The 25,772-nt window shown below is 34.9% G+C and overlaps 1 protein-coding gene across 2 annotated transcripts in view; it reads right to left on the bottom strand.

The window, feature by feature from the left end:
* LOC114939923 (solute carrier family 23 member 2) overlaps positions 1–25,772 on the bottom strand; it is an 89,903-nt gene that overhangs the window by 47,114 nt on the left and 17,017 nt on the right. For both annotated transcript variants that reach the window (XM_085487199.1, XM_085487200.1), the window contains exons 2-3: positions 4,371–4,490; positions 2,474–2,631 (exon numbers count right to left, since the gene is read on the bottom strand). In XM_085487199.1, coding sequence (XP_085343325.1) covers positions 2,474–2,631; positions 4,371–4,490 — 278 coding nt within the window. The remainder of the gene's footprint in view (positions 1–2,473; positions 2,632–4,370; positions 4,491–25,772) is intronic.

Here is a 25,772-nt window from a genome sequence, read left to right as displayed (position 1 = left end):
TAGCAATTGTGTGTTCTTTTTTACTGATGCCTCTAAAAAAAATTCTTCATTTAGCATAGGGATTGCCTTCGTTTCCTCCTCCCTTGGTGTACAAGAAAATGTACAAAGTAAACGCCAAGTTCTCGATCTTTTCAGGAGAGTGCCTGGCGTTAATATATGCTGTGGATTATATCATTGAGCACAATATTGGTAAGACGGCAATCTTTTCTGATTCTAAGAGCGTTCTGAGTATCCTGTCTTCTGAGAAATTGGATCGAGATTGTAGTTATCTTATCTTGACTCTGAAGAATAAGCTAAGATCTGCCTCTCTCCAGGACGTCGACGTCATTTTATCCTGGATCCCGGCTCATATCGGGATTCCGGGTAATGAGGTCGCTGACTCTTTTGCCAAGAAGGCTGTGAGGGAGGGTGTTCACTATGAATTCCTGATTCCTTACTCTGATTTCTACTCCTCTATCCGAGAAAATTATTTGTCATCCACTCGTGACTGTCTTTTGCGTCAGTCTATTTCTAAAGGTACACAATACTTTCAACTTTTTCCCAATTTTCCATCTAAGCCGTGGTTTGCTGGGCTTGAGCTTGACCGCAATGCTATTGTAGCCTCCATTAGAATTCGTTTTAATCATTATAATCTAAATTCCAGCCTTTTTAGATGCAACATTGTCCAGTCACCGACATGTAACTGCGTGCCCTCTCAACGGAGCAATATATCTCTTTAAACTAAGTGTGATACATACATAAACTTTATCTCAAGTTATACTAAGAAGAGGTCTCTGGCAGCATGGTGTGAAGAAAAATCTTTGCCAAAAAAGAGAAGAAGAAGAAGAACTTTTATTTGAAACATTTTTCAGTATATTTCACACTTTTTGAAATATTTGCCTGGAGAGATTAAAATAGGACACCCTGTATATACGTATACACTTGTCCTATCGCTCTACTAGGTTTTTCATCCAGCAACAAAAAATTGTTTGTCATAATCAAAGTTTGAACATTTATTTGTTTTCACTTCTTCGTTACTTGCGACTTTACATATAATAATTTCTTAAGGAGGCCAAACAAAAATAAGTCTGATAAGACGCGAGGTCTGAAAAAGGTAGATGTGACAAAATCTTCCAGCTTAATTTTTCAATAATTTCAAGCGTTGATAATGCAGGTGAGCACTATCTTCCCTCGGCTGCGGCCGAATCCTAACTCCCACGGGAGCGGAAGGAGCCGCAGCTGGGGGGGCCGAGGGGGGGCCACGTGTCCCCGGCGGGCAGGCATTGCCAGTCCGGCCGGGGCGCCTGGGTCCCCCTCTGTGAAGACGTGACGCGCGGGGCCCTCTCACCGGGAGCCATAAGGCACCGGTGGGAGGGCAACACCGTCCACGGAGGAGGCTCCTCTCCTCCTGAGAGGAACCTCCTGGTGAGGGCTCCCCTGGTGGAACGCCGAACCGGATCACCCTCTAAGGGATCCGGGGGATGCGTCCACCAGGGGGCGGGGGGCGATGGCTCGAGCGGGAGCTCTCGAGCCATGGCCCCGCCCCCCAAACTCTTTGGGAGAGCGCGGTGTGGGGTTGGTGTTGCCCCGCACCGCAACCGCGAAGGAACCGCACAGTCATTGACTGTGCAGTCGGGGAGGGGTCTCGGCCGCAAGGTCGAGGCAGCTTCCCGGAGACGGCTTGGCGGGGGGGGGGGGGGGTCGGCGGGACGGCATAGGAAACTGGCATCCTCGCCGTCCCCCATCCAACGCCCGGGATGAACACCCGCTGGGGTTTAAGTGAGGTAGGACTTGGGCCCCCTGGTCGAACCATTCGTGGCTCGGTCAAGGGGAACAAGGAGTCCCACATAACCCGCATCTCTACCCGGGGGTGCGTGGTACCATGACGGTTTCCCCAGCGTCAAAAAAAAAAAAAAAAAAGGTGAGCACTATCTTGAAGAAAAAGCCTCTTTCTCTATAAACTTTATTGGTTTTTCAATATTGTAAGCTTTACTTTTTATCTTCAAAAATATCCCTGCAATACTAACTATTTGTTAAAGGTATATCGAAAAAATCAATAAAAATTGGGTCTTTGGCATCCCAAATAATTGTCAGCATAACTTTTGAATTCATTAATCCATTTTAAAAATTCGCATAACTTTTATCGTATTACTTGAGCACTGGATAATAAATTTTACATAGTCTTACACTCTCATTGTTAGAATAAATTATTCACTAAACGTTGTAATTTTTGAAAGAACTTGTTAATTGTTATAAATGTGCGATATAGAAGTTATATTGAAATAAATTGTCCAACAGCTGTTTTAAATTGATGACAATAAGAATACCAACTTTTATGATTTTTAAAGTATTATGTGTATTTGTTATTTAGATATTGGAACTACAGCCGTTTCCCAAGTATTAGCAAGCTGACGTCATTTAATAACGTCATTCAACGTCAAAATGCTTGTTACCTGAGTTGTCTCTTTACTTACTGCATAATCCTCGTGCGTACCTACATCCTATAGTAGTCTGGACAAATGTTACCAAACCGGTGACGAAGATCATTGTGGATATAATATGGCTTCTTGCAGGATCATCTTCGGCCATGCAAAGAGCTGGCGTTAGAATGAAAGGAATAGAAACGATAGCGCCAATCATAGTTAAGTAATGCTGAAAATGTTGCATGCATTTTCATTTATCATACGTCATTATACGTTATCGTAAAAATGATTAATCGCTTAGCTTTCCAAGTTAGGTTCAAGAAATTTAACATACCTGCAAGTAGCAAACTGACGTCATTAAACGTTAAAATGACGTCATTTTGACGTCAAATGACATCATTATGTAGATGTCAAAATGATGACGTGATTTTGACGTTTAATGACGTCAGTTATACTTGAGTTGCTACCTGAAAATTGTTTGTCTAGAATTGTTTATGCTAGGATATCTTACAATCAACTTTATTCTGTATTCCTTTTTTTTCTTATTTAATCGCTTGTCTATTTCACTTACTATATAAATATATGTATACTAGTTTTGAGACTTTCGTGGGCATTGGAATCATCAATGCAAAAGGCTTCCGAATGGATGCCGCGAGGTTGAACAGCGTATCGCCGACGTTTCGCAAACGTTGCAGTTTGCATCTTCAGGGCTGAGAGCTCCGATACTGAGCCTTTTTGGGTTGTGATCCTTATATATATTGTGTGGGAGGTATTTCATCTACGGAAAAGTATTTCGTTATGACGCCCCTAGTAGTGTTAGCGTATATTAAGGGTAGTGTGCCAAATAGGCTTTGTTTAATAATCTTTGTCGCCGTTGAGATTATCGGGATGTTTCAGAATTTCTAGGGCTTCACGATATTTCCCGGCAAAATAGCTTTGCGAAGAGGCTAGTCTGGTTGCTTTGCCATATTGTACCGAGTGTCCCGTCTCCATCCAATGTTCTGTCAAGGCTGATTGACTAAAATGACAGTACTTGACATTCCGTTGGTGTTCCTTATTTCGTGTACTGATCTTTCTCCCAGTTTCTTTTATGTACACTTTTCCGCAGGAGCAAGAAATCCTGTATACACCTGGTGTTTCTAAGTGGTCTCCGGTTCTTGGGATTAGGAAGTAGTTGCGCAATCTTATTTTGAGATTTGGAAATTACTTTGATGTTATGTTTACCCAGGATCCTGCTAATGCATTCTGTTATACCCTGAAGATACGGAAGGATTGTCCATTTTTTATCTTCTTTTTCTTCTTCTTTTTCACTTGACGTACTCATATTTATAGAACTGGAGATTTTGTTTTTCAATCCTTCAGTTGTTCGATTGATGTCTTTGCTGTTGTACTTATTCTTGGTCAAGACTTGGTTGAGATGTTCTAATTCTTTATTCAAGGAAGTTGATTCAGAAATTGTTAAGGCTCTGTATATTAATGAACTAATAACAGAATTCTTTTGACAATGAGTCGGGTGATGATGAGAGGTGGCATGGAGGTAATGATTCATATGTGTTGGTTTTCGATAAACCCGATGGCCTAAGGTGCCGTCTTCGTCCTTTTTAATCAACACGTCTAGAAAGGGGAGCTAATTATTCTGTTCTATTTCCATTGTGAACTGAATATTGGGGTGCTGGGAATTTAGAAAATCGTGAAATTGAGGGAGCGTTTTTCTGCCATGACTCTAGATGACAAAGATGTCATTAATATATCGGAACCATGTAAAGGGTTTGAGAAGTTCCATGAAAATATTTGCAATGATAGGTGAGATATAAGGACCACAACCTAAGAAGGCTCAGTATCGAAGCTCTCAGCCCTGAAGACGCAAACTGCAACGTTTGCGAAACGTCAGCATTACGCTGTTCAACCACGCGGCATCCATTCGGAAGCCTTTCGCATTGAAAATATATGTATAATATATAAATTTACCTGCAATGCCATAAATAAACATAAATACCACGGTGGTACATCATCGATGCCATAGGTGACGTCAGGATTTCTGGTTCCATCTTTCGTTTCCTTCGGTATTGTTATGGAATTATCTGTCTCCTAAAAAATTAAAAAGAAGATATAAAGATAGTTTTTATATCTTACTTATGTATAATTGAGCAAAATAAAAAATAATTTAAAAATACAATCCTCTTTCTAAAAAATGCATCGCAGGTAACATATAATCGTTTCAGAAATATTTTCTAAACATATTTAAAGTTTTTGTTAACCGTTTAAGCATCAATAAAAAACGTCTCGACAAAAACGTTTTTAAAACTATTTAAGAAAAATTTCTTTCACGTTTAAATTATACGTTCATAGCACGAAATATATATTGTTGAAATATTGCAATAAAATAATAATTTTAATATTGAACTGTATATTAGAAATATTACAGCAATATTATGCAAATTTTATAATTTTAGCTATTAATATTATAAGTTAATAAGTTAATATATTATAAGTTAATAATCAATAATAATATTTTAATAATAATATTTTATAATAATGTTTTTATCAGTTTAACTTTTTTGATACAATTCCAACATGGAATTCAAATATTAAACTGATTATTAATTGAAAAATCGGACAAATAAATGTCCGAATAAATGAAGAAGAAATATATTCTGCAATATTTTATAAATGTTATATTAACATCTTAAACGGTTGGCCGAACTCCGAATGCTTTGAGAAGTCAGTTGTTTTTTTCTTTTTTATCGACAAAATATGAGGTTAGATAAACTATAAATCTATTTATTGACTATACAGATTGTTTTTTTACCTAAAATTAGAACGTTTATTTGCGCTTTGTTAATATTAATACTTTAATTTGTACAGGAAAAAGATTTATCAATCTGTATATAGTCTCATATTTCTTAATTACAGAATGTACGGAATCTTGACGAGAGGTTGCCGAGAAATGCACGAGTGTCAGTGAACGTGAGCGAGGAAAGAATCAGTGTTCGGTGCAACAAAAGAGTCAGTATATCACAGATAAACGAAGATATATTTACAGACACGTGCACGGTAAGACAGATGCAAACGAACTGCAAGAAGTGCAGTTGAAAATCACGACGTGAATTGCCCGAAAAGAAGTGCCGGAGCAATTATCATCAACAGCGAACTCTTGGTTTGTACGTGCGAGCGATCGTAAGCCAAGTGAAGTGAAGAGAAAAACGGCAGCGGAAGGATGGTTTTATCCTTCCGACCTTCGAGAGGGTTCCGACAATCAAATCAACGAACTTTTGATTTGGTTGGCATTGTTTGTAAGGAACCCTAACAAAAGTCGGAGGACAAAACTGTTTGTAATCGACGTTTGTTTGCAAATAACGGTTGCCTGTGGTCGTTTGAATGGTCGCGGTGTTTGAGCGAAAAGCGTTCTCTCGACTCGCTGTAAAGAAAGGGCAAGCCCGATATGATTGGTGCGCGACGGTGTTGAGAGAGTCGCGGCGCGCGATTCAAATTGCGCAAATCTAATTAGCATTGCCCAATCTCGCATGCACATGCACACATTAATCATGCAAGCTTCGTTTGGACACTCTCTCTCTCTCTCTCTTTCTGCAACACAAAATTAGAATTCATAATTCTATAATCAAGAAATATGAGACTATACAGATTACAGATTGATAAATCTTTGTTAATATTAATACTTTAATTTGTATAGGAAAAAAATTTATTAGTCTGTATAGTCTCATATTTCTTGATTACATAATTAGAATTCATAATTCTGTAAAGAGCATAAAAATCATATTAACAGAAATACTAACCAGACTTCTGTTATTACTAAGCATCGGTTGCAGGGACATAATTTTGATTGGGATAATGTGAAAATCTTGGATGAGGAACCTTTTTTGCATAAAAGACTTGTGTCGGAGATGTTATTCATTAAGAGACAAAAAATGGCCTTAATAAGCAGGAGAATACCGAAAATCTGCATTCTACTTATATATCGATTTTGAAGAATATGCCGACCGTTTAATTTTTTACTCATATTGATGTGTTTGCTTAATTCTGTATTATTTTTGTTTTTGGGATATTCGTGTATGTCTGCTTATTCTTTGACATTTAGTTTAACTTAGACTCTCAAACGTGACGGTCGTGCGTTGTTCTTTGACTTTTGGCGTGTGTTAGATTGGTGAGTCTTAGTTTCTTATCGTTTTAATTGGGTTATATTACTCAATTTATTTAAGTTTTGGACGTGTTTTTTTTTCATAGCTTTGCTGTGGGTAGCATTTCCACGTACTACTTCCGTCTTTCAACGACTGGAATCGATGAGAGACTTGTCTTGCGACGCACGCCATTATGTCTGATTTTGCTATGACTTTATGAGTTATATAATTTCTAATTTTTTCTATGTACGTATTCTGTATTTATATCTATTTTTAGTCTGATATTTTTGATAGCGTAATGTTTTTTAAAAAAACTTTTTATGTTACATACTTTGTTTATTTTTGTGTTGACAGTTACTGAAGATGATCCCAAGGAAGGATCGAAACGTTTAATTAAATTTCTTATCTTAGTTTATTTTTGATTTATACCTTTTTATTGTTTTTACTTACGCCTTTACCACCCGCGTTGCGGCTCTTACTGGCCTATTATTGGATTTTTATTTTAGAATTTATTTTCTTTTTAATCGTTTGTAAGTAGTTTGTAGATAATTGTTACATTAATAAAAACGTTTGTTAGATTAGTCCTCCTTCAAAAAATAAAAAATAAAAGTAGCCGTAAAGTTAGCCCCTACAAAATTAATTTTTGTTGAATTTACTTTATTAAGGGTTCATTTGATGCGAAATCGTTTGTTGGTCACGAATATGCTAATTAGAACGTTTGTTAGATCGTTGTTTCTTCAATAAATGCTAAAAATCACATTTAGTGATTTTCTGGGGAAATGACCGTGAACTTAGCCCCCTGCTTATAATTTCAATTATTTTACAAGGATAGAGAATGTATCGCTGTGAAGAGCCAAATATAATACTTAGCAATTTGCTAAGACGAGGAACAATCTCAAATCTATTACGCACTTCGAGGTGTCAAATTCCGTTTGGCTACGTAAAGATCGGCCACAGTTAATGGCATTATTTTGTTTGCTACTTTACTATTTAGTCAATCCATTAAATATATATATATATATATATATATATATTTAATGGATTGACTAAATAGTAAAGTAGCAAACAAAATAATGCCATTAACTGTGGCCGATCTTTACGTAGCCAAACGGAATTTGACACCTCGAAGTGCGTAATAGATTTGAGATTGTTCCTCGTCTTAGCAAATTGCTAAGTATTATATTTGGCTCTTATGTAGTTCGCGGTTATTCAACGTAAACAAACTTGATCAGTGTAAAACACAGTGAGTGCAATGCAAATGTAACAGTGCAAAAGAACAAGCAGTAAAGGTTTTTTTCTGAAACGTATATAAACCGAAAGAAAACTATAGTTCATTATAAAAATAATAACAAGATAAAAACTTATTTTAATAAAATTATTCTATTCTATCTTTAATCTCTTATTAACCTAACCTAACCTATTTTTGCACCACTCGTCTGATTGCAATAAGTCACCATCCTCTAAAATTACGTCACCTCTTATAAAAGGTAACAATAATACTTTATGATTATTTATTAACACTGTTTCATGAAAAAATTAAATTTTTCTTTCTGAAATTATAAATGTCAAGATACTTTTTCTGAAGTTTTGGACGTTTCTCCTACAATAAAAACTTCAACCACAAAAGCCACAACTTACCAATCCTGTTCGAACTGTATGTATTTATATTGTACTGTTTACTTAGTTTTTAGCTTATATGCATGATATAATCAATGTTATCATAGTCACATAGTTATATTTAATGCTCATCTTACAATTTTATGAAATATTTGCTTCTAATTTATTATTTGTTACAGAGTATATAACAATCTACCATATTTTAATGCTTCACCTCTACGAAAAAAATTACAAACACATGAAACGTCGTCCTCGTCTTGTGAAAAAACAATCTCTCTTGGCGAAGTTTCTACAAAAAAAGATATTTCTATATCCTATAAATCTGTGACGTCTAAGCCATGTACTAAATATAAGATTAGGTTATTTTTTGGATGTAATAATTTTTTTTCTTTGTGTTAAGTCTATTTCCATGATTAATTGTACTCATATTTTTTGACTTAACTGTTTTATAGCTTTTTTGTCATCATTGATGAGAAATGTACATACATGTAATTAGGTAAAGTTGTTGATTGTTTCTTAATTAAAGTTTATAAAAATTAAGGAGTATAAAAAGGCTTGTAAGAGCTGTGTAAATGGCAATTAAGTTTACTAAGAATCAACGCATATAATAAGAAATTATAAGATACAAGCAAAAAATTAAATAAAACATGGTTAATCGCATATATGGAATTTAACAATTACAATAAAATAAATTAAATACATAGACTCATAGCGGAAAGTTAGAACAAAGTCAAAACGGACGTTTCGACTTGATTTTTCAAGTCGTCTTCAGCGCAAAATATAAATAATTACAAAAAGAATCAACTAAAACATTGTATCAAAACTAATAACCTACAGGAGTCATAATGTGTATAAAAATATTTTACAATAACCAGATATTAAATACGTTAGCAATAGACAGTCAATTATGTTTAAAAAAAAGTTATAAGTAAATAATTATTCAAAAAGTAAACGAAAAAGTAAACCGCAAGCGTTGTGGGAGTCGTGAAGGTATCTGCTCTATGCATCATCTTATGAATACTTATTTCACCTCTAATTAACTGATTAAGATGAACTCTGATTATAAAAGACATGATAAAGTTTATAATTTTATTGGTCATCAACACATAATTTTATGCATATGAATGAATAATCTTCAACATCACTTTCTTTATTAATCATTTATTTATCATTTTCTTTAAATTATTTAAATTACCTTTACTAATCATTTAGACTTTTATTATATGTCACTTTATTTCAGATCCTCATGTTGCTGCTGTCCTTCAAATTTCAGTGGACAAGAGGAATTGAGTGGTAAAATAGAACATGTAATTTTAATGCTTCATAGAATTCATCACAAGTTTGCTCCAGAAAAAGAAAAAATTATTAAATCAATAAAGGACTCCCTGCATTTCCTAAAAATGATAAAAATGCCTTCTCTGAGTTTTAAAAGTTTCTATAATGTTTATCAGTTTATAAGTTTCAATAATGCATATTTATTATTTGTTATTTATAATAATATGTATAATTGCTAATATGTATAATGCAAATAAATTTCGTGTATTAATCAATTTTACAATATATTTCTCTTTTTGAAGGACATATTAAAGTCAATATGATATCATAAATAAGTCACCAAAACAGCCAAAAATGTATCAAATGAGATCATTATGATTATTCCAAAATGACTTTTAAGAGTGACGTCATAATGATGTCATTATGAGTTTTATGTTCTACCTGGGTAATATTTTGCAATATCTCCAATAAAATATTAATTTATAATATTTGCACAACTAGCCTTTTGGCCCGCGCTTCGCGCGGGCCTCAAAGCCTAGTTTCCCAACACTGACCCTGCTGTTATTAGTTTTCACACAATTTTTTATTTTACAAAACCTCTTTGTATACAACATTTGTTGTAAAAGATTTCGAATTTCCTTTAATGTTGCAAATTTTTTGGGGTGTGCGACGATGTAGTTTTTAAGTACTTTTTAAATTTTTTAAGTCTGTCTGTATGTCTGTCTGTCTGATCGCGAACTACTTACACATTTATGGACTGATTTTCGTGAAATAGATACTAAATTTTTTTTTTATCTTTTATTATTATTTTTTTTAATTTTTTGATGTGAACCGATTTTCGTGAAACATGTACTAAAATATTTTTTTTATCTTTGCCCCACGAATTCTAACGTTATTTATAAATTGAATTGCAACGATTGTGACGCCACATATGTCGGACAGACAAAAAGACAGTTAGGAACGAGACTTAAAGAACATAAAAATAATATTAAATTAGACTCTGCTAGACATTCGGTTGTCACGGAACACATTCTAAACGAACAACATACATTTGACTGGGACAATATTAAAATTATGGATCATGAAAAGAATTACCATAAAAGATTAATATCTGAAATGATCCACATTAAAGAACAGAAAAATGGAATTAATTTAAATAAAGACACCGAATTGTTAGACAGTAGTTATTTTGACATACTTAAAAAATTTGCTGAATCATAATTTAGAAAAAACATTGGTAATAAATAAATACATCACGCTCTCTATTTTGACATTTGGTATTCAGACTTCGCAACACACACTTGAAATATCGGGAAAAAGGACTTGTTAAAACGATAATGTAAGTTGAAAGATTTTTTAATTTTCTCTGACATTGATTTAATTCGCGTATTATATCCGCAGCATGTTCAAATGTCGCATAACTTGGCATCTCAGACCAATCGCCTTTCATATCTATTGGTCAACAGCGAAGAATCGTTTCAACTTTATATTTTAATATTTAACTAACTTTGTATTTTTAACATTTAACTTTGTATTTTAATATTTAACTTTTACGTATTGATAAAGACTGTAGTGCAATCGAAACGTTTACAATTTATATCGATTCTGTAACGGAATGTTAATTTAATTATTTAACCATTAATAAAAATTTTACACCTTATTTATTTGCTCGTTCAGTTGGCCTACTATATTTGATTTGTTTAAGTTTGTTTTTTTATCTTTTATTATTAATTTTTTTTATTTTTTGCTGATTTCCCACCGCTCATCGCTCGCGCCGATTGTTAATAAACAATCCTCTTAACGATGATCTCTCTGAGACCGATTTCGAGAAAAAAAAATAAATGTATGAATGCGTAGAAAAATTTGCATAAATATGCAATTGCGTAGGTAGGTGCGTGGATTTAAAATTTTGAAAATTTTAATACCAATTTCGAAAACATGCATTGATCAATAAATTTGTGAATATGTGGGTGGGTGGAAACTTAAAAAAACCGTATCGTCACACTCTTCGAAAAAATTTGCAACATTTTAGTACCAATTTTGAAAAAATCGGTCTATAAATATGCAATTGCGTGGGTGGGTGGGTGGGGGTGTAAAACTTAAAAAAAAAAAAACAACATCCATCCCTGAAAAATTTGCAACATTTTGGTACCTGTTTCACGAAAATCGGTCCATAAATGTGAAAATAGTTCGCGGTCAGACAGACATACAGACAGATGGTGCTTATTATTATAGATATTGCTGCAATATTTGTAATATAGCATAATATGGAAATATTTATGCAATATTTTAGCAATGTTTCGTGCTGTAAGAGGTTATTATTATGAGTTTTATGTTCTGCTTGGGATATTATGTAAAATTGATTGATACACGAAATTTATTTACATTATACATATTAGCAATTGTACATATTATTATTATAAATAACTTTTTGAAAGTTATATAATGCGATTAATGGACTTGAAATCTATGATTCTTTTTGTCATCTTTAAATCATTTTGTTTGGGCAACTTTTAAATGATAAATAAAATCATGATGACATCATTATGACGTCATTATGAGTTTTATGTTCTATCTATGGGATATGATTTAAGAGCGGATATACATATCTACTCATTATACTAACTACACTACTACATTATATTACTAACACTAACATTATTGCAAATTCACGAATAAAGTATATAACGGTAAAAAATGGTTAATTTTTACCATTTCTTAAACTCGAAAATGAACGTTTTTCGAGTGGACATTTTAACTAATAAAAAACGTTTTCGAGAGTCGGTTATAAAACGTTTCGAAGAAACATTTGTAAAACGTTTTTAAAACGATAATCTCAAGAGACACGATAGTGTCTTGCGCCAAGTCAAGTTTATTAAGCATAGCTTTGCGTAACGAGGACACACCGTGTATTATAACGCGAATCTAAACGTGAGTTGTGAACATCATATATCATATATTTCAATTATGCAATAACGGCTGAAGCAATCCAGTTCTTATTACGCTCAATCAGGGTTGGGTAGGTATAATACCTCATACAGTACAGAACATTGCAGTTACATTGCAGCATTGTTACAATCTTTCAAGTTGCAATGTAACATTTTATTGTTAGAGACATTACAAAAACATATAACTGTAATATTTCATGAATATATTACAGCAACTTTCCAGAAAAATTGCGAAATAAAATATATATTCAATTTTATTTAGTCACTAATTTGTTCTTTTATACCGTTTAACGTGACGGTCCTATTGATCCAAATAGACACATTGGGAAATATATGTATATATAATATAGAAAAATATATTATATATATATATTATACCCATACAGCATCGAAAGATTGCAGAAACATTGCATAGATCAAACGAAAAAACATTGTAATATTGCATGGGAGTTGCGGAAGATATTAATCTATATGTTAATCTATGAGTAATATTATCTTTATAATAATCATTGTTTATATATATGTTAGAACTTGACAAAGCGTGCGTACAAGACCTATTATTATATATATACCCAGATAGCCACAGTAATTATTATGACATCAAAATGCATCATTTTGATGACAAATAATGCATTTTGACATCGAAATGATGTCATAATAATTACTGTGGCTATCTGGGTATATTCTCAAGATTATTAATATATATATATATATATATATAAGGTATGATATACCTTATGTGGAAACATCCCCACTCCAGAGTGAGTGGCGCGAGTAATATTGATATGTGCCCGTGACAATTGTTCTCACGTGATCGAGTATGGTTAATCCGCGTTTCATAGTGCAAATTTCTTTGTAATTAAAACCATTCATTTTGGTGAGATTATTCCGGGGGTTATTGAATCCTGAGACGAGCCCTTACCTGTTGAATAACGACATTTTTTTCTTCGGCTTCTCCAGGTAAGGACTCGACCACGTGTTCATTATAGTATTGGAATTATTAATGTTTAATTGTTAATTCGGACATATTTATATCTTCTCATAAAATATATTACTCCAGATTTTGGAAGAAACACCGAAGTTGTACGTTATTTTACAGTGATTGAATAAACCCCTTACATATATATATATATATATATATATATATATATATATATATATATATATATTACTATATATATATATCACTATTTACAATTTTAAAATAAGTACATTTAAATAGGAAAGTAATAATTGTATTTACCTGATGTCTTCCAAAATCGTTTTATTTGGATACTCTCTTATAGATACTCTCTCTGTGGTTTCCTTTTTCACAGTATACATATGCACATATTGCAATGCAAGGTATATTGTATGTGCATATGTGCATATTAAGAGTTTAACAAGGCTCTGTAATATAATATAAATATAAATTTAAAGTGTAACACAGGCAATAAGAGTCAAATCGCGGATGACAGTGCGTTATCCCAACGAAACTAATTTTTTTCGTTAGAATTGAATACCTGTGCACAAGGCAAGAAAAATATAGATCCGAAAGTCGCTAAAGCTCCCGGCAAGCAAAAGGTCTCGGGTTCGATTCCCGATTCAGCGACTTTCGGATCTATATTTTTCTCTCGCATTTATTTCCTTAGGGGGGAACAGGGGATGTATGGACTTAAATTTCTTGTAGAGATTATTCCAATTTTAAATCTTGGCCGTGACCAAATAAAATTTGGTGCCTTGTACACAGGTATTCAATTCTAACGAAAAAATTTAGTTTCGTTGGGATAACGCACTGTCATCCGCGATTTGGCTCTTATTGTCTGTCTTACACTTTAAATTTATATTTATTATATTGCAATATATATATATATATATATATATATATAATTAATAAAACATAAAAAGTAGGCCAAATAAACAAGCCAAAATAATTTAGATGTAAGGATAATTAAAAATTATTTATTTATAATATAAATGTAGACGTTTCGACCTTACTAGGTCTTTATCAATACAATCAACCGCAAGTATAAAATTATAAAATATAATAAAGAAATTTAAACATAATCTCGCAAGCTATGTAAAGACGAAACTTTGATTATCATTCGATTTAATTACAATGGTTGAAACAATTATTCTTAGATGTCTTATGTTTAAGACCATCTCTCAATTAAATGCACGAAGTCCAAATTCGTCGTTGGACAGCGCGAACAGTCTGTTCCGGCATCTTCACGAGATGAGTCTCATTTATTCAAGCCTTTTTTTTCCACAAAATAGATATATTAAAAGGATTCCAATGAAGAACACTCCGAAAAATATAAATTAGCAATAACTTACATATTGATGTTATGTGTTGGTTGTTGCGACTCAGCAACATCAAGGAATAATATGTGTCATTATTATATCATAGCCTGTTTATATAGGCAATAGTGTTGTCAATAAAGGCTATTTTTTTTTTTTTTTTATTAAAAAAGTGTGTCAGATAATTCTTTTAAAATGTCAAAATAACAGCTTTCAAGAGATTCGATGTCTTTCTTTAAATTTATACTATTTTTATGTTCTTTTATGTATAACATTTCAGAAATAAGTCTTTTATTATAGTTGATTTCATGATCTAATATTTCAGTCCCTTCCCAGTCAAAAGTGTGCTTATTATTTAAAATATGTTCAGAAATCATCGAATGTCTTGTAGAATCTAATTTAAAATTGTTTTTATGTTCGTTAAGTCTGATACGTAATTGTCTTTTTGTTTGTCCAATATAAGTTGCGTCACAGTCTCTGTAATTGATTTTATATACAACATTTGAATTGCTGGAGTCATCATTCTTGTCTTTATGTGTTTTAATCCAATTGTTTAGATTTTTCAAGACACGATATCCTACATTTACATCCGATTTTTTAATATTAGCTGATATTTTTTCGGAGATGGATTCTACATATAAAATTGCAACAAATTTGTTATTTTTATCTTTGTTATCGTGAGGACCCTTTTTATATTCTTTATCAGTTATATTTAATTTGCTGCCAATAAGATTCTTAATCCTGCGATTTATTTCATTAAAAATAAGAGCAAAAGGGTAGCCATTTGATAACAAAACATTTATAACTGTATGCAAATTTTTACCATGGAAAGGATGCGACAATAGTAGTGCTCTGTCCACGAAATTATAAATAGTGCCTAATTTGTGGCACATCGGATGGTTGGAATAAAAAGATAAAAATCTACCTGAAAAAGTTTTTTTATGGAACCAATCTACATATATCGCATCCTCAATCACATTAATAGAAATGTCAAGGAAACTAATGCTACGATTCTCTTTTCTTTCAACTGTGAATTTCAGTCTTTCGTGGTATTCGTTGAATTTGTCTATGATATGTGGTATTTTCCGCATTTGTTGCCAATAAGATATCATCTACATAACGATAGTAAAAAGTCAAATTCCAATTAGATGTGTCAATAATAGATGTTTCAAGATCTTGCAAAATTAAATCAGCAATTATTGGAGATAGGGGAGATCCCATAGGGGCTTCGTATATTTGTTTATATGTAGTGTTGTTAAATTTGAAAAAAGTGGATGTTAATATAAATTTAATCGCGTTCAAAAATTCGTTTTTTGGAATTTTAGTCTGTGGTTCGATGTAATACCATCTATTATTAATGCATTCCATTGCAAGATCTAGAGGGACATTTGTGAATAAAGAGACATCTAATGAAACTATTATATCTTCACTGTCTGAAGTTTTTCCAGACAGAGCATTGCACAAATCGAAACTGTTATTAACAAAACTATTCGCTTTAGGAAAGCTTTTAATCAAAATTTTATGGATAAATAAAGCTATGTGGTGTAAAGCTGTGTTCACCGACGAAACTATAATTCTAAAAGTGGTGTCTTTTTTATGGATTTTGGGCAAACCGTATGCTTTGGGCAAGAGGCTATCACTCGAATGCAAATAATAGTATTCCGTTTTGGTAATAAAATCCTTTTTTAGCCATTTTTTAATAATAATATTTAAATCTCTTTCTATTTTTAATGCTGGGTTACTATTGATTTTTATGTAAGTATTAGTATCATTCAGCAAATTTTCAACCTTATTTATGTAATATTTTTTTTCCATTGCTACCGTAACGTTTCCTTTATCGGCTCTTGTGAATAAAATGTCTGGATTATGCCTTTTGAAATTGATGGTTGCCTTAACCATAGAAGTTATTTTAATTTGTGTCTGTGTGATATTGGGTCGGTTGTGTAAAAATCATGTGAAATGGGGAATTGCTATATTGCGTATCATGGGGAGATTCATGATCTTATTTCTCTTAGTGTTGCACTCTAAATCCTTGATAAACTCATGTATGGTTATTTTTTTTATTGTTCGTATTTATTGGTAAGCTAAAATTACTACCTATTTGCAACAAACTGACCACTTTCGTTGGAATTGAGAAAAATATAAGTATAGTATCGAAAGGATCTGAATAGCTCAGTTGGAAGAGCAGTCGCCCGGCAAGCGAAAGGTCTCGGGTTCGATTCCCGATTCAGCGACTTTCGGATCTATATTTTTCTCTTGCATTTACTTATTTCCGTAGGGGGGTGAAAGGGTTATTGAAATTAAATCTCAAATATGAGATTATTTCATATTTTAAATCTTGGCCGTGACCAAGTAAAATATTTGGTGCCTTGTGCACAGATACTTAATCCTAACTAAAAATTTAGTTTCGTTAGGATAACGCACTGTCATCCGCGAGTTGGCTCTTACTGCCTGTCTTATATCTTTAAATTTATATTTATATTACAGAGCCTTGTTAAACTCTTAATTTATATATATATATATATATATATATATATTTCATGCAAAAAGTTAATATCACTACATAACCTCAAAATAACTATATATGTTATATATGATTAGGAAAGTAATATATATAATTATATTTACCTGTCTTCCAAAATCTTATTAATAATATAAATATGATGTTTTTTTAAATCGGCCAACAGAGCCAAAGCACGAAAAATTAATTAGTCGGAACTGTATCTTTTGGTTTGAGATCACTAAATTCCATATATAAATTAATCTCGAAACTTACATATGGAGAAATAGGCGCGAAAAATATAGGTCCGAAAAGTCGCTGAAGCGGGAATCAAACACGCGTCTTTCACTTTCCGGGCGACTGCTCTTACCAACTAAGCTATTCAGACCCTTTCGATCCTATATTTTTCATTTGCCTTTTAGTAGATGTTAGTAAATAACGCCGTGATTAGGCCAAAGGCGTGAATAAAATCATAAAGAAATATTTTTATCGGCTCTCAATATTTAAGAATATAAATATGATGTTTTTTTAAATCGGCCAACAGAGCCAAAGCACGAAAAATTAATTATTTTTTCGCGCCTATTGTTCCGGATATACTTAGGGAGTTGGTGGACTTTTATAAAATATAATAACAGAAATTTATTGTGAGAGAAACATACTATCAACTTTACTCATTATGATCAAATCTTCACATATATATATATATATATTAACGCTTAAGGAATATAATAGATATTATATCCAATTAATAAGTCACCGTTAAATGTAGAAAACAGAATATCTGAACGGTATATAGAATTTCATTTAATTCAGTCAAACATAAATGTCTTAAAGATATGATAATTTCATGACGTCAAATAAAATATAAGGATTAGACATATATAAAACATGACATCAAATCAAACATAAATATTAAACATATATATATCAAGACGTCAAATCAAAAATAAGTATTAAACTAATTTAAATCAAGACGTCAAACCAAACATAAGTATTAAACACATAAAAAAGCAAGGCGTCAAATCAAACAACAGTATTAAACATATATAAATCAAGACGTCAAATCAAACTTGAGAATTAAACATATATAAATCAAGACAAGTCAAACATAAGTATTAAACACATATAAATCAAGACGTCAAGTCAAACATAAGTATTAAACACATATAAATCAAGACGTCAAATCAAAACATGAGTATTAAACACATATAAATCAAGACGTCAAGCCAAACATAAATCTTGGTGAGATCAACAACCATAAGTGACGTTAGTATTTTATAAACATATAAAATTAGTACGTTAAACCAGACAAAAGGTATCGTAGCAGCGAATAGATTCAATACGTTAAATAGATGTGAATGACTTTAGTATCCTGGCTAGGCCAATCTTAATAGAATCCTGGCTAGGCCAGTCTTGAAAGAATCCTGGCTAGGCCAGTCTTAATAGAATCCTGGCTAGGCCAGTCTTAAAAGAATCCTGGCTAGGCCAGTCTTAATAGAATCCTGGCTAAGCCAGTCTTGAAAGAATCCTGGCTAGGCCAGTCTTAATAGAATTCTGGCTAGGCCAGTCTTGAAAGAATCCTGGCTAGGCCAGTCTTAATAGAATCCTGGCTAGGCCAGTCGTGAAAGAATCCTGGCTAGGCCAGTCTTAATAGAATCCTGGCTAGGCCAGTCTTGAAAGAATCCTGGCTAGGCCAGTCTTAATAGAATCCTGGCTAGGCCAGTCTTGAGAGACTTGTTACCTTGTCGAATCCTTTTAATTAAGAATACAAACGGCTCTTTTTCTTTCCTCATCAGGCGAACTCAAGGGAATTTGTCCTCCAAACCAAGAGATATGTCCCATCTCATAGTTAACCTTAAAAGGTTCCAAAGCGTCCAAGCTCGTAGTTTTCCAAAAGAATTATATATTCAAATCAATCTCTCCTCAATGTCTGAACCGAACGGAAACCTTTTTATCACTGAACTTAAGCGTCTCCACGGACAGTAGAGAATCGACCAACAAGGATTCCTAAGCAACGATTCACGTTTGTTTTTTTTTTTCAAGAGAGGATCGCGAACAGAAGCCGACTCGGCTTAGCGGGACGACGAAGGAAGAGGCTAGCGCCTCAAGCGTTCGTCTTAGGCACTAACGGCCTCTCGTAGCGCCTCTTCTTCCGGCGCGCTACGCGTCACTCGCGGAGGCGAATAAGACGCGAGAATTCAAACGTCAGAGAGTTTCCCAAACATTACCGCCCGCCTTCGTTAACTCGGCTTAACGAACCAACAAAGGATCTTGGTGTATGGGCAATGGGCAGAGTTTGACGACGGGTCGTTTCAACATGGTAGTTTGAGTCTTTACCGTGACTACTCGAGTAAGGCCGTCTTTTCCGGGATGTGTGTCAACGATCCGACCTAGAGGCCATTTGGAAGGTGGATACCTTTCGTCGACTACTAGTACCATATCTCCGTTCTTCAAAGAGGGTGTCGGATGACTCCATTTAGAGGTGTCGTGAAACCGTTGAAGACATTCTTTAGACCATCGGGACCAGAAACTTTCCAGCATTTGTCGTAACAATTGCCATCTGGATAGGCGTGACAAATTAATGTGTTCAAGCGAAGGCTCTGGTAGAACTGTAGGTGCGTGTCCTAGGATGAAATGTCCAGGTGTTAATGCGGCTAAGTCTTCTGGATCGTCAGAAAGAGGAGACAAAGGTCTTGAGTTCAGAACCGCTTCGATCTGAGTTAAAAGTGTTGTCATTTCCTCGAAGGTAAGCAAGTGATTACCAAGGACTCTCTTTAAGTGGAACTTAACCGATTTCACGGCTGCTTCCCACTTGCCGCCAAAGTGAGGAGCACTAGGCGGGTTGAAATTCCATTGTGTTCCGTCTTGGGTGAGTAGGGAGGCCAATTGTTTATGTTCTTGAGATGCTTCAGAGAGTAATTTCTTTAGCTCCGTGTCAGCTCCTATCAAATTAGTACCGCAATCACTGAACAAGTTAACGCAGATTCCTCGTCGAGCAGTAAACCTTTTATATGCTGCTATAAAGGCGTCAGCGGAATAATCTGAAACAAGTTCGAGGTGTGTTGCTGATGTGGCAAAACAAACGAATACGGCAATGTAAGCTTTGTACTGCCGCGCATTTTTTCCTCTCCAGGTCTTGATGAGAAGGGGGCCAGCGTAGTCAATTCCGGTGTTGATGAATGGGCGTGAAGTCGGTGTTACTCGTTCAGGCGGAAGCTGTCCCATGAGCTGTTGCGCTCTCTTTTGTCTGTATCTTGTGCAAATGACGCAACGCAGGATAAAATTTTTTATCGGCAACCGACCTCCAATGATCCAGTAAGAATCTCGCAGGAGGGTTAACGTTACTTGTGTACCTCCGTGGCAAGTTCTCAGATGAGCATCTTGGATAATGAGCTCCGTTAATGGCGATTGCTTTGGGAGGATTAGAAGATGTTTCCTTTCTGGAGGTAACGTTGAATTCTGAAGCCGACCACCCGTTCTTAAGAGCCCGGATGCGTCAATGTATGAAGTCAATTTGGTGAGTGGGTTCGACTTAGGAAGGAACTCTCCTCGTGATAAAAGCTTGATTTCATGAGCGAAGTGTTGCCGTTGAATGCTGTTGATCCAATAGAGTTTAGCGGACTCTAATTCAGTGCTGAGGAGTTCTCTTGGACTAATTTTGATCCGTTTAAATCGTTCAACTGCTCTCTGACACACAGCCGTAATGCGTAAGAGCTTATTGAGATTGGAATATCTTGTTAACAAATCCCATGGGGGTTGCGGTTCAATGGTTATGAGTGAATAAACTTTGGTGGGTCTTTCTTCAAGATTATCCGAGGTAGCAGTTGAAGGGAAGCAATCTGGCCAACAATCAATCGATTGTGAAAGCCAACATGGTCCTTTCCACCAGATGGTTTGGGACGCGAGTTTTGATGGCGACAAACCTCTGGTGGCGAAATCAGCTGGGTTCTCCTTGCCGGGAACGAATTTCCACTTAGCTTGAGGTAGTGTTTCTTGTATTTGAACTACACGATTTTGAATAAAATCTTTCCATCGGGATGGATGGTTCTGAATCCAGGTTAGAGTGATGGATGAGTCCGTCCACAAGTAAATAGGAACGTCCTTCAAGTTGAGAACATCACGGACGTGCGTGGTTAGCTTGGTGAGAAGTACTGCTCCTGATAGTTCTAATCTGGGAATGGTAAGACGCTTCAAAGGCGCTACCTTCGTTTTAGTGGCAATTAGGCAAACGTTAATCTGGTCTTCAAGGTTCACGGTTCGGAGGTAGATTACTGCTGCGAAAGCTTGATTAGATGCATCGCAAAATCCGTGTAATTGAACTTGATTATCCGATTTGATGCCAAGCCAACGAGGAATATTGATGAATTTGAGGTCTTCTAATTCCTCAACGAAAGTTATCCACTGATTTGCCAAAGTGCTTGGTAACAACGCATCCCAATCGAGTTTGTTGATCCACAATTCTTGAATAAGTATTTTGGCTTTGATGATTACAGGTGAGAGTAGTCCAAGCGGATCGAAGAGCTTAACAATCGTGGATAATATCGTTCGTTTGGTGATAGTGGCCGTAGAAGGTCGATCTAGACTAAATTGAAAGTAGTCGGCAGTAGGCTTCCACTGTAGACCAAGTACTGCTACACAGGAGTCCAAATCAAAAGGTATTGGATCCGGATTTCTCAACCGTTCTGGTGGTAGATGATGGAGTACATGAGCGTGATTACTAGACCACTTTTGTAGCGGGAAGCCGCCCGCCTTGCACAACTGGTTAAGTTGATTGATGATTTCATGGACCTCACCAATTGATTCTGCTCCTCCGAAAATGTCGTCGATATATCGTCCGTGTTTTAGGCAAGGAACTGCTGATGGAAAATTGGTTCCCTCATCTTCAATAAGCTGAGTAATGGTACGAAGCGCTAAATAAGGCGCGCAAGCCAATCCATAAGTAACAGTGGTGAGCTCAAAAGAGTTGACATCCTTGTCTGAATTCGACCATCGGATGCGTTGAAATCTCCAATCGTCGGGGTGTACTTGGATTTGCCTATACATCTTTTCTATATCAGCAGAAAAGACGTATTGGAATTGCCGAAACCAAATAAGAACGTTGAATAAATCCACTTGAAGCTTTGGGCCTGTATGCAATATCTCATTTAGAGAAATTCCGGATGTTGTACGACTTGATCCATTGAACACGACTCGTAGTTTCGTAGTTGTACTACTCTCCCTCCACACTCCATGATGAGGAAGATAAAAATTGGGAGGTAAAAGTTCTTCATTTACATCGGTTATTAATTTCATATGCTGGAGGTCTTCATATTCTCTCATAAATTTGAAATAGGCTTCCGCATATTTTGCGTTCACTTGAAACCGATTTCGCAGAGAATCCATCATTCTTGAAGCTCGATTATAAGAGTTTCCTAAACGTTGAGGAGGCTTCTTGAAGGGCAGACGCACCACATACCGTCCTTGATCGTTCCGAGAGTGGGTATCTTTAAAGTGTTGCTCACATTGTTGATCTTCCGGGGAGATGAAGGATTCTTGGCGTGCACCAATTTCTTCAAGTTGCCAAAAACGATGGAGAAGGTCATATAAGCGGGAATCCATTGAAATATGGTAACTTCGCATAGAACGATTCGTCGATTCCGATGAAGCGGGGCCGGAGAGGATCCAACCAAACGAGGTTAATTGTGCAATAGGCGTATTCGGCGGACCTTTGATTAAACCGTCCTTAATGATCTGAGGGTAACAATTGGAACCGATGATTAGATCAATCGAACTGGGAATTCCATATTGAAAATCGGCTAAAGGCAATCCATCCAGATGTGACCAGGATTCTCCGGAGACTTTACTTGACGGGATCGAACTCGTTAAGCTAGGGAGAATATGCGCTGATATGTGGAATTCTTCTGATGAATCATGGAGAGAAATAATCTTGAAAAAAGTGATGCCACGAGTCTTGTTAGTAGAATGTTCCCCGACACCTATCAGGGAAATACTTGATTTGGAGCGAGGAAGCTTGAGAGCTTGGACAATTTTTTCCGAAATGATGTTGATCTCCGATCCCTGATCTATAAGGGCTTTGATCTTCATGATACGTCCATTTTCGTTGGCAATTAACATTTGAGCGGTGGCGAGAAGAGTGCACATAGACGCCTGATTAGCATGTATAGCGGCATGCAATACTTGCGAGGGAGTGGTCTTGCCTGAAGTTTCGGTGGATGGTTTAACCAATGGGTGTTTAAATTGACTTTCCATCTTGGGAGGTGTTTTTTGGTGAATCGTAGTGTGGTGCTTCTTACCACACTTAAGACATCGTCGAGTTGATTGACATTTTGAAACTCGATGTTTCCCCAAACAATTGTAACATAATCCTAGCTTTGTGATTAGAGAGTGTCGTTGCTGCGTAGTTTGAGAGGTATATTGAGGGCAAACGCTCAAGAAATGTTTGGCAGAGCACACGATACATGAGGAGAATTGTGAGCCATTAATTTTCTTTTGAATCTGATGATAGGCCTTAACTGCTTGCGATGGGATTTTCTTTTTTATTGGCAAGTTTTGCGAATTTTCAAAGGCCTGCAAAGAGAGAAGGCGAGTAACAAGAAACTCACACAGATGTTTCCAAGTCGGAGGTTCTTTTGTGGAACCGAGATGATGCTCCCAGACTTTAACGGATTCGGCATCCAGCCTTTGAACGGTTAGGAACACTAGAAAATCATCCCAGTGTTCAACTGGGCGTTGTAGCGTCTCTAGTGAGCGATAAATTTGCATGTCTTGTAGAATCTAATTTAAAATTGTTTTTATGTTCGTTAAGTCTGATACGTAATTGTCTTTTTGTTTGTCCAATATAAGTTGCGTCACAGTCTCTGCAATTGATTTTATATACAACATTTGAATTGCTGGAGTCATCATTCTTGTCTTTATGTGTTTTAATCCAATTGTTTAGATTTTTCAAGACACGATATCCTACATTTACATCCGATTTTTTAATATTAGCTGATATTTTTTCGGAGATGGATTCTACATATAAAATTGCAACAAATTTGTTATTTTTATCTTTGTTATCGTGAGGACCCTTTTTATATTCTTTATCAGTTATATTTAATTTGCTGCCAATAAGATTCTTAATCCTGCGATTTATTTCATTAAAAATAAGAGCAAAAGGGTAGCCATTTGATAACAAAACATTTATAACTGTATGCAAATTTTTACCATGGAAAGGATGCGACAATAGTAGTGCTCTGTCCACGAAATTATAAATAGTGCCTAATTTGTGGCACATCGGATGGTTGGAATAAAAAGATAAAAATCTACCTGAAAAAGTTTTTTTATGGAACCAATCTACATATATCGCATCCTCAATCACATTAATAGAAATGTCAAGGAAACTAATGCTACGATTCTCTTTTCTTTCAACTGTGAATTTCAGTCTTTCGTGGTATTCGTTGAATTTGTCTATGATATGTGGTATTTTCCGCATTTGTTGCCAATAAGATATCATCTACATAACGATAGTAAAAAGTCAAATTCCAATTAGATGTGTCAATAATAGATGTTTCAAGATCTTGCAAAATTAAATCAGCAATTATTGGAGATAGGGGAGATCCCATAGGGGCTTCGTATATTTGTTTATATGTAGTGTTGTTAAATTTGAAAAAAGTGGATGTTAATATAAATTTAATCGCGTTCAAAAATTCGTTTTTTGGAATTTTAGTCTGTGGTTCGATGTAATACCATCTATTATTAATGCATTCCATTGCAAGATCTAGAGGGACATTTGTGAATAAAGAGACATCTAATGAAACTATTATATCTTCACTGTCTGAAGTTTTTCCAGACAGAGCATTGCACAAATCGAAACTGTTATTAACAAAACTATTCGCTTTAGGAAAGCTTTTAATCAAAATTTTATGGATAAATAAAGCTATGTGGTGTAAAGCTGTGTTCACCGACGAAACTATAATTCTAAAAGTGGTGTCTTTTTTATGGATTTTGGGCAAACCGTATGCTTTGGGCAAGAGGCTATCACTCGAATGCAAATAATAGTATTCCGTTTTGGTAATAAAATCCTTTTTTAGCCATTTTTTAATAATAATATTTAAATCTCTTTCTATTTTTAATGCTGGGTTACTATTGATTTTTATGTAAGTATTAGTATCATTCAGCAAATTTTCAACCTTATTTATGTAATATTTTTTTTCCATTGCTACCGTAACGTTTCCTTTATCGGCTCTTGTGAATAAAATGTCTGGATTATGCCTTTTGAAATTGATGGTTGCCTTAACCATAGAAGTTATTTTAATTTGTGTCTGTGTGATATTGGGTCGGTTGTGTAAAAATCATGTGAAATGGGGAATTGCTATATTGCGTATCATGGGGAGATTCATGATCTTATTTCTCTTAGTGTTGCACTCTAAATCCTTGATAAACTCATGTATGGTTATTTTTTTTATTGTTCGTATTTATTGGTAAGCTAAAATTACTACCTATTTGCAACAAACTGACCACTTTCGTTGGAATTGAGAAAAATATAAGTATAGTATCGAAAGGATCTGAATAGCTCAGTTGGAAGAGCAGTCGCCCGGCAAGCGAAAGGTCTCGGGTTCGATTCCCGATTCAGCGA

The sequence above is a fragment of the Nylanderia fulva genome, unplaced genomic scaffold (genome assembly GCF_048542155.1).
Source record: "Nylanderia fulva isolate GAGA-0341 unplaced genomic scaffold, ASM4854215v1 Scaffold51, whole genome shotgun sequence".
Lineage (NCBI taxonomy): Eukaryota > Metazoa > Arthropoda > Insecta > Hymenoptera > Formicidae > Nylanderia > Nylanderia fulva.
The sequence above is the reverse complement of the archived record's forward strand: the minus strand, read 5'-3'. Positions and strand labels throughout refer to the sequence as shown.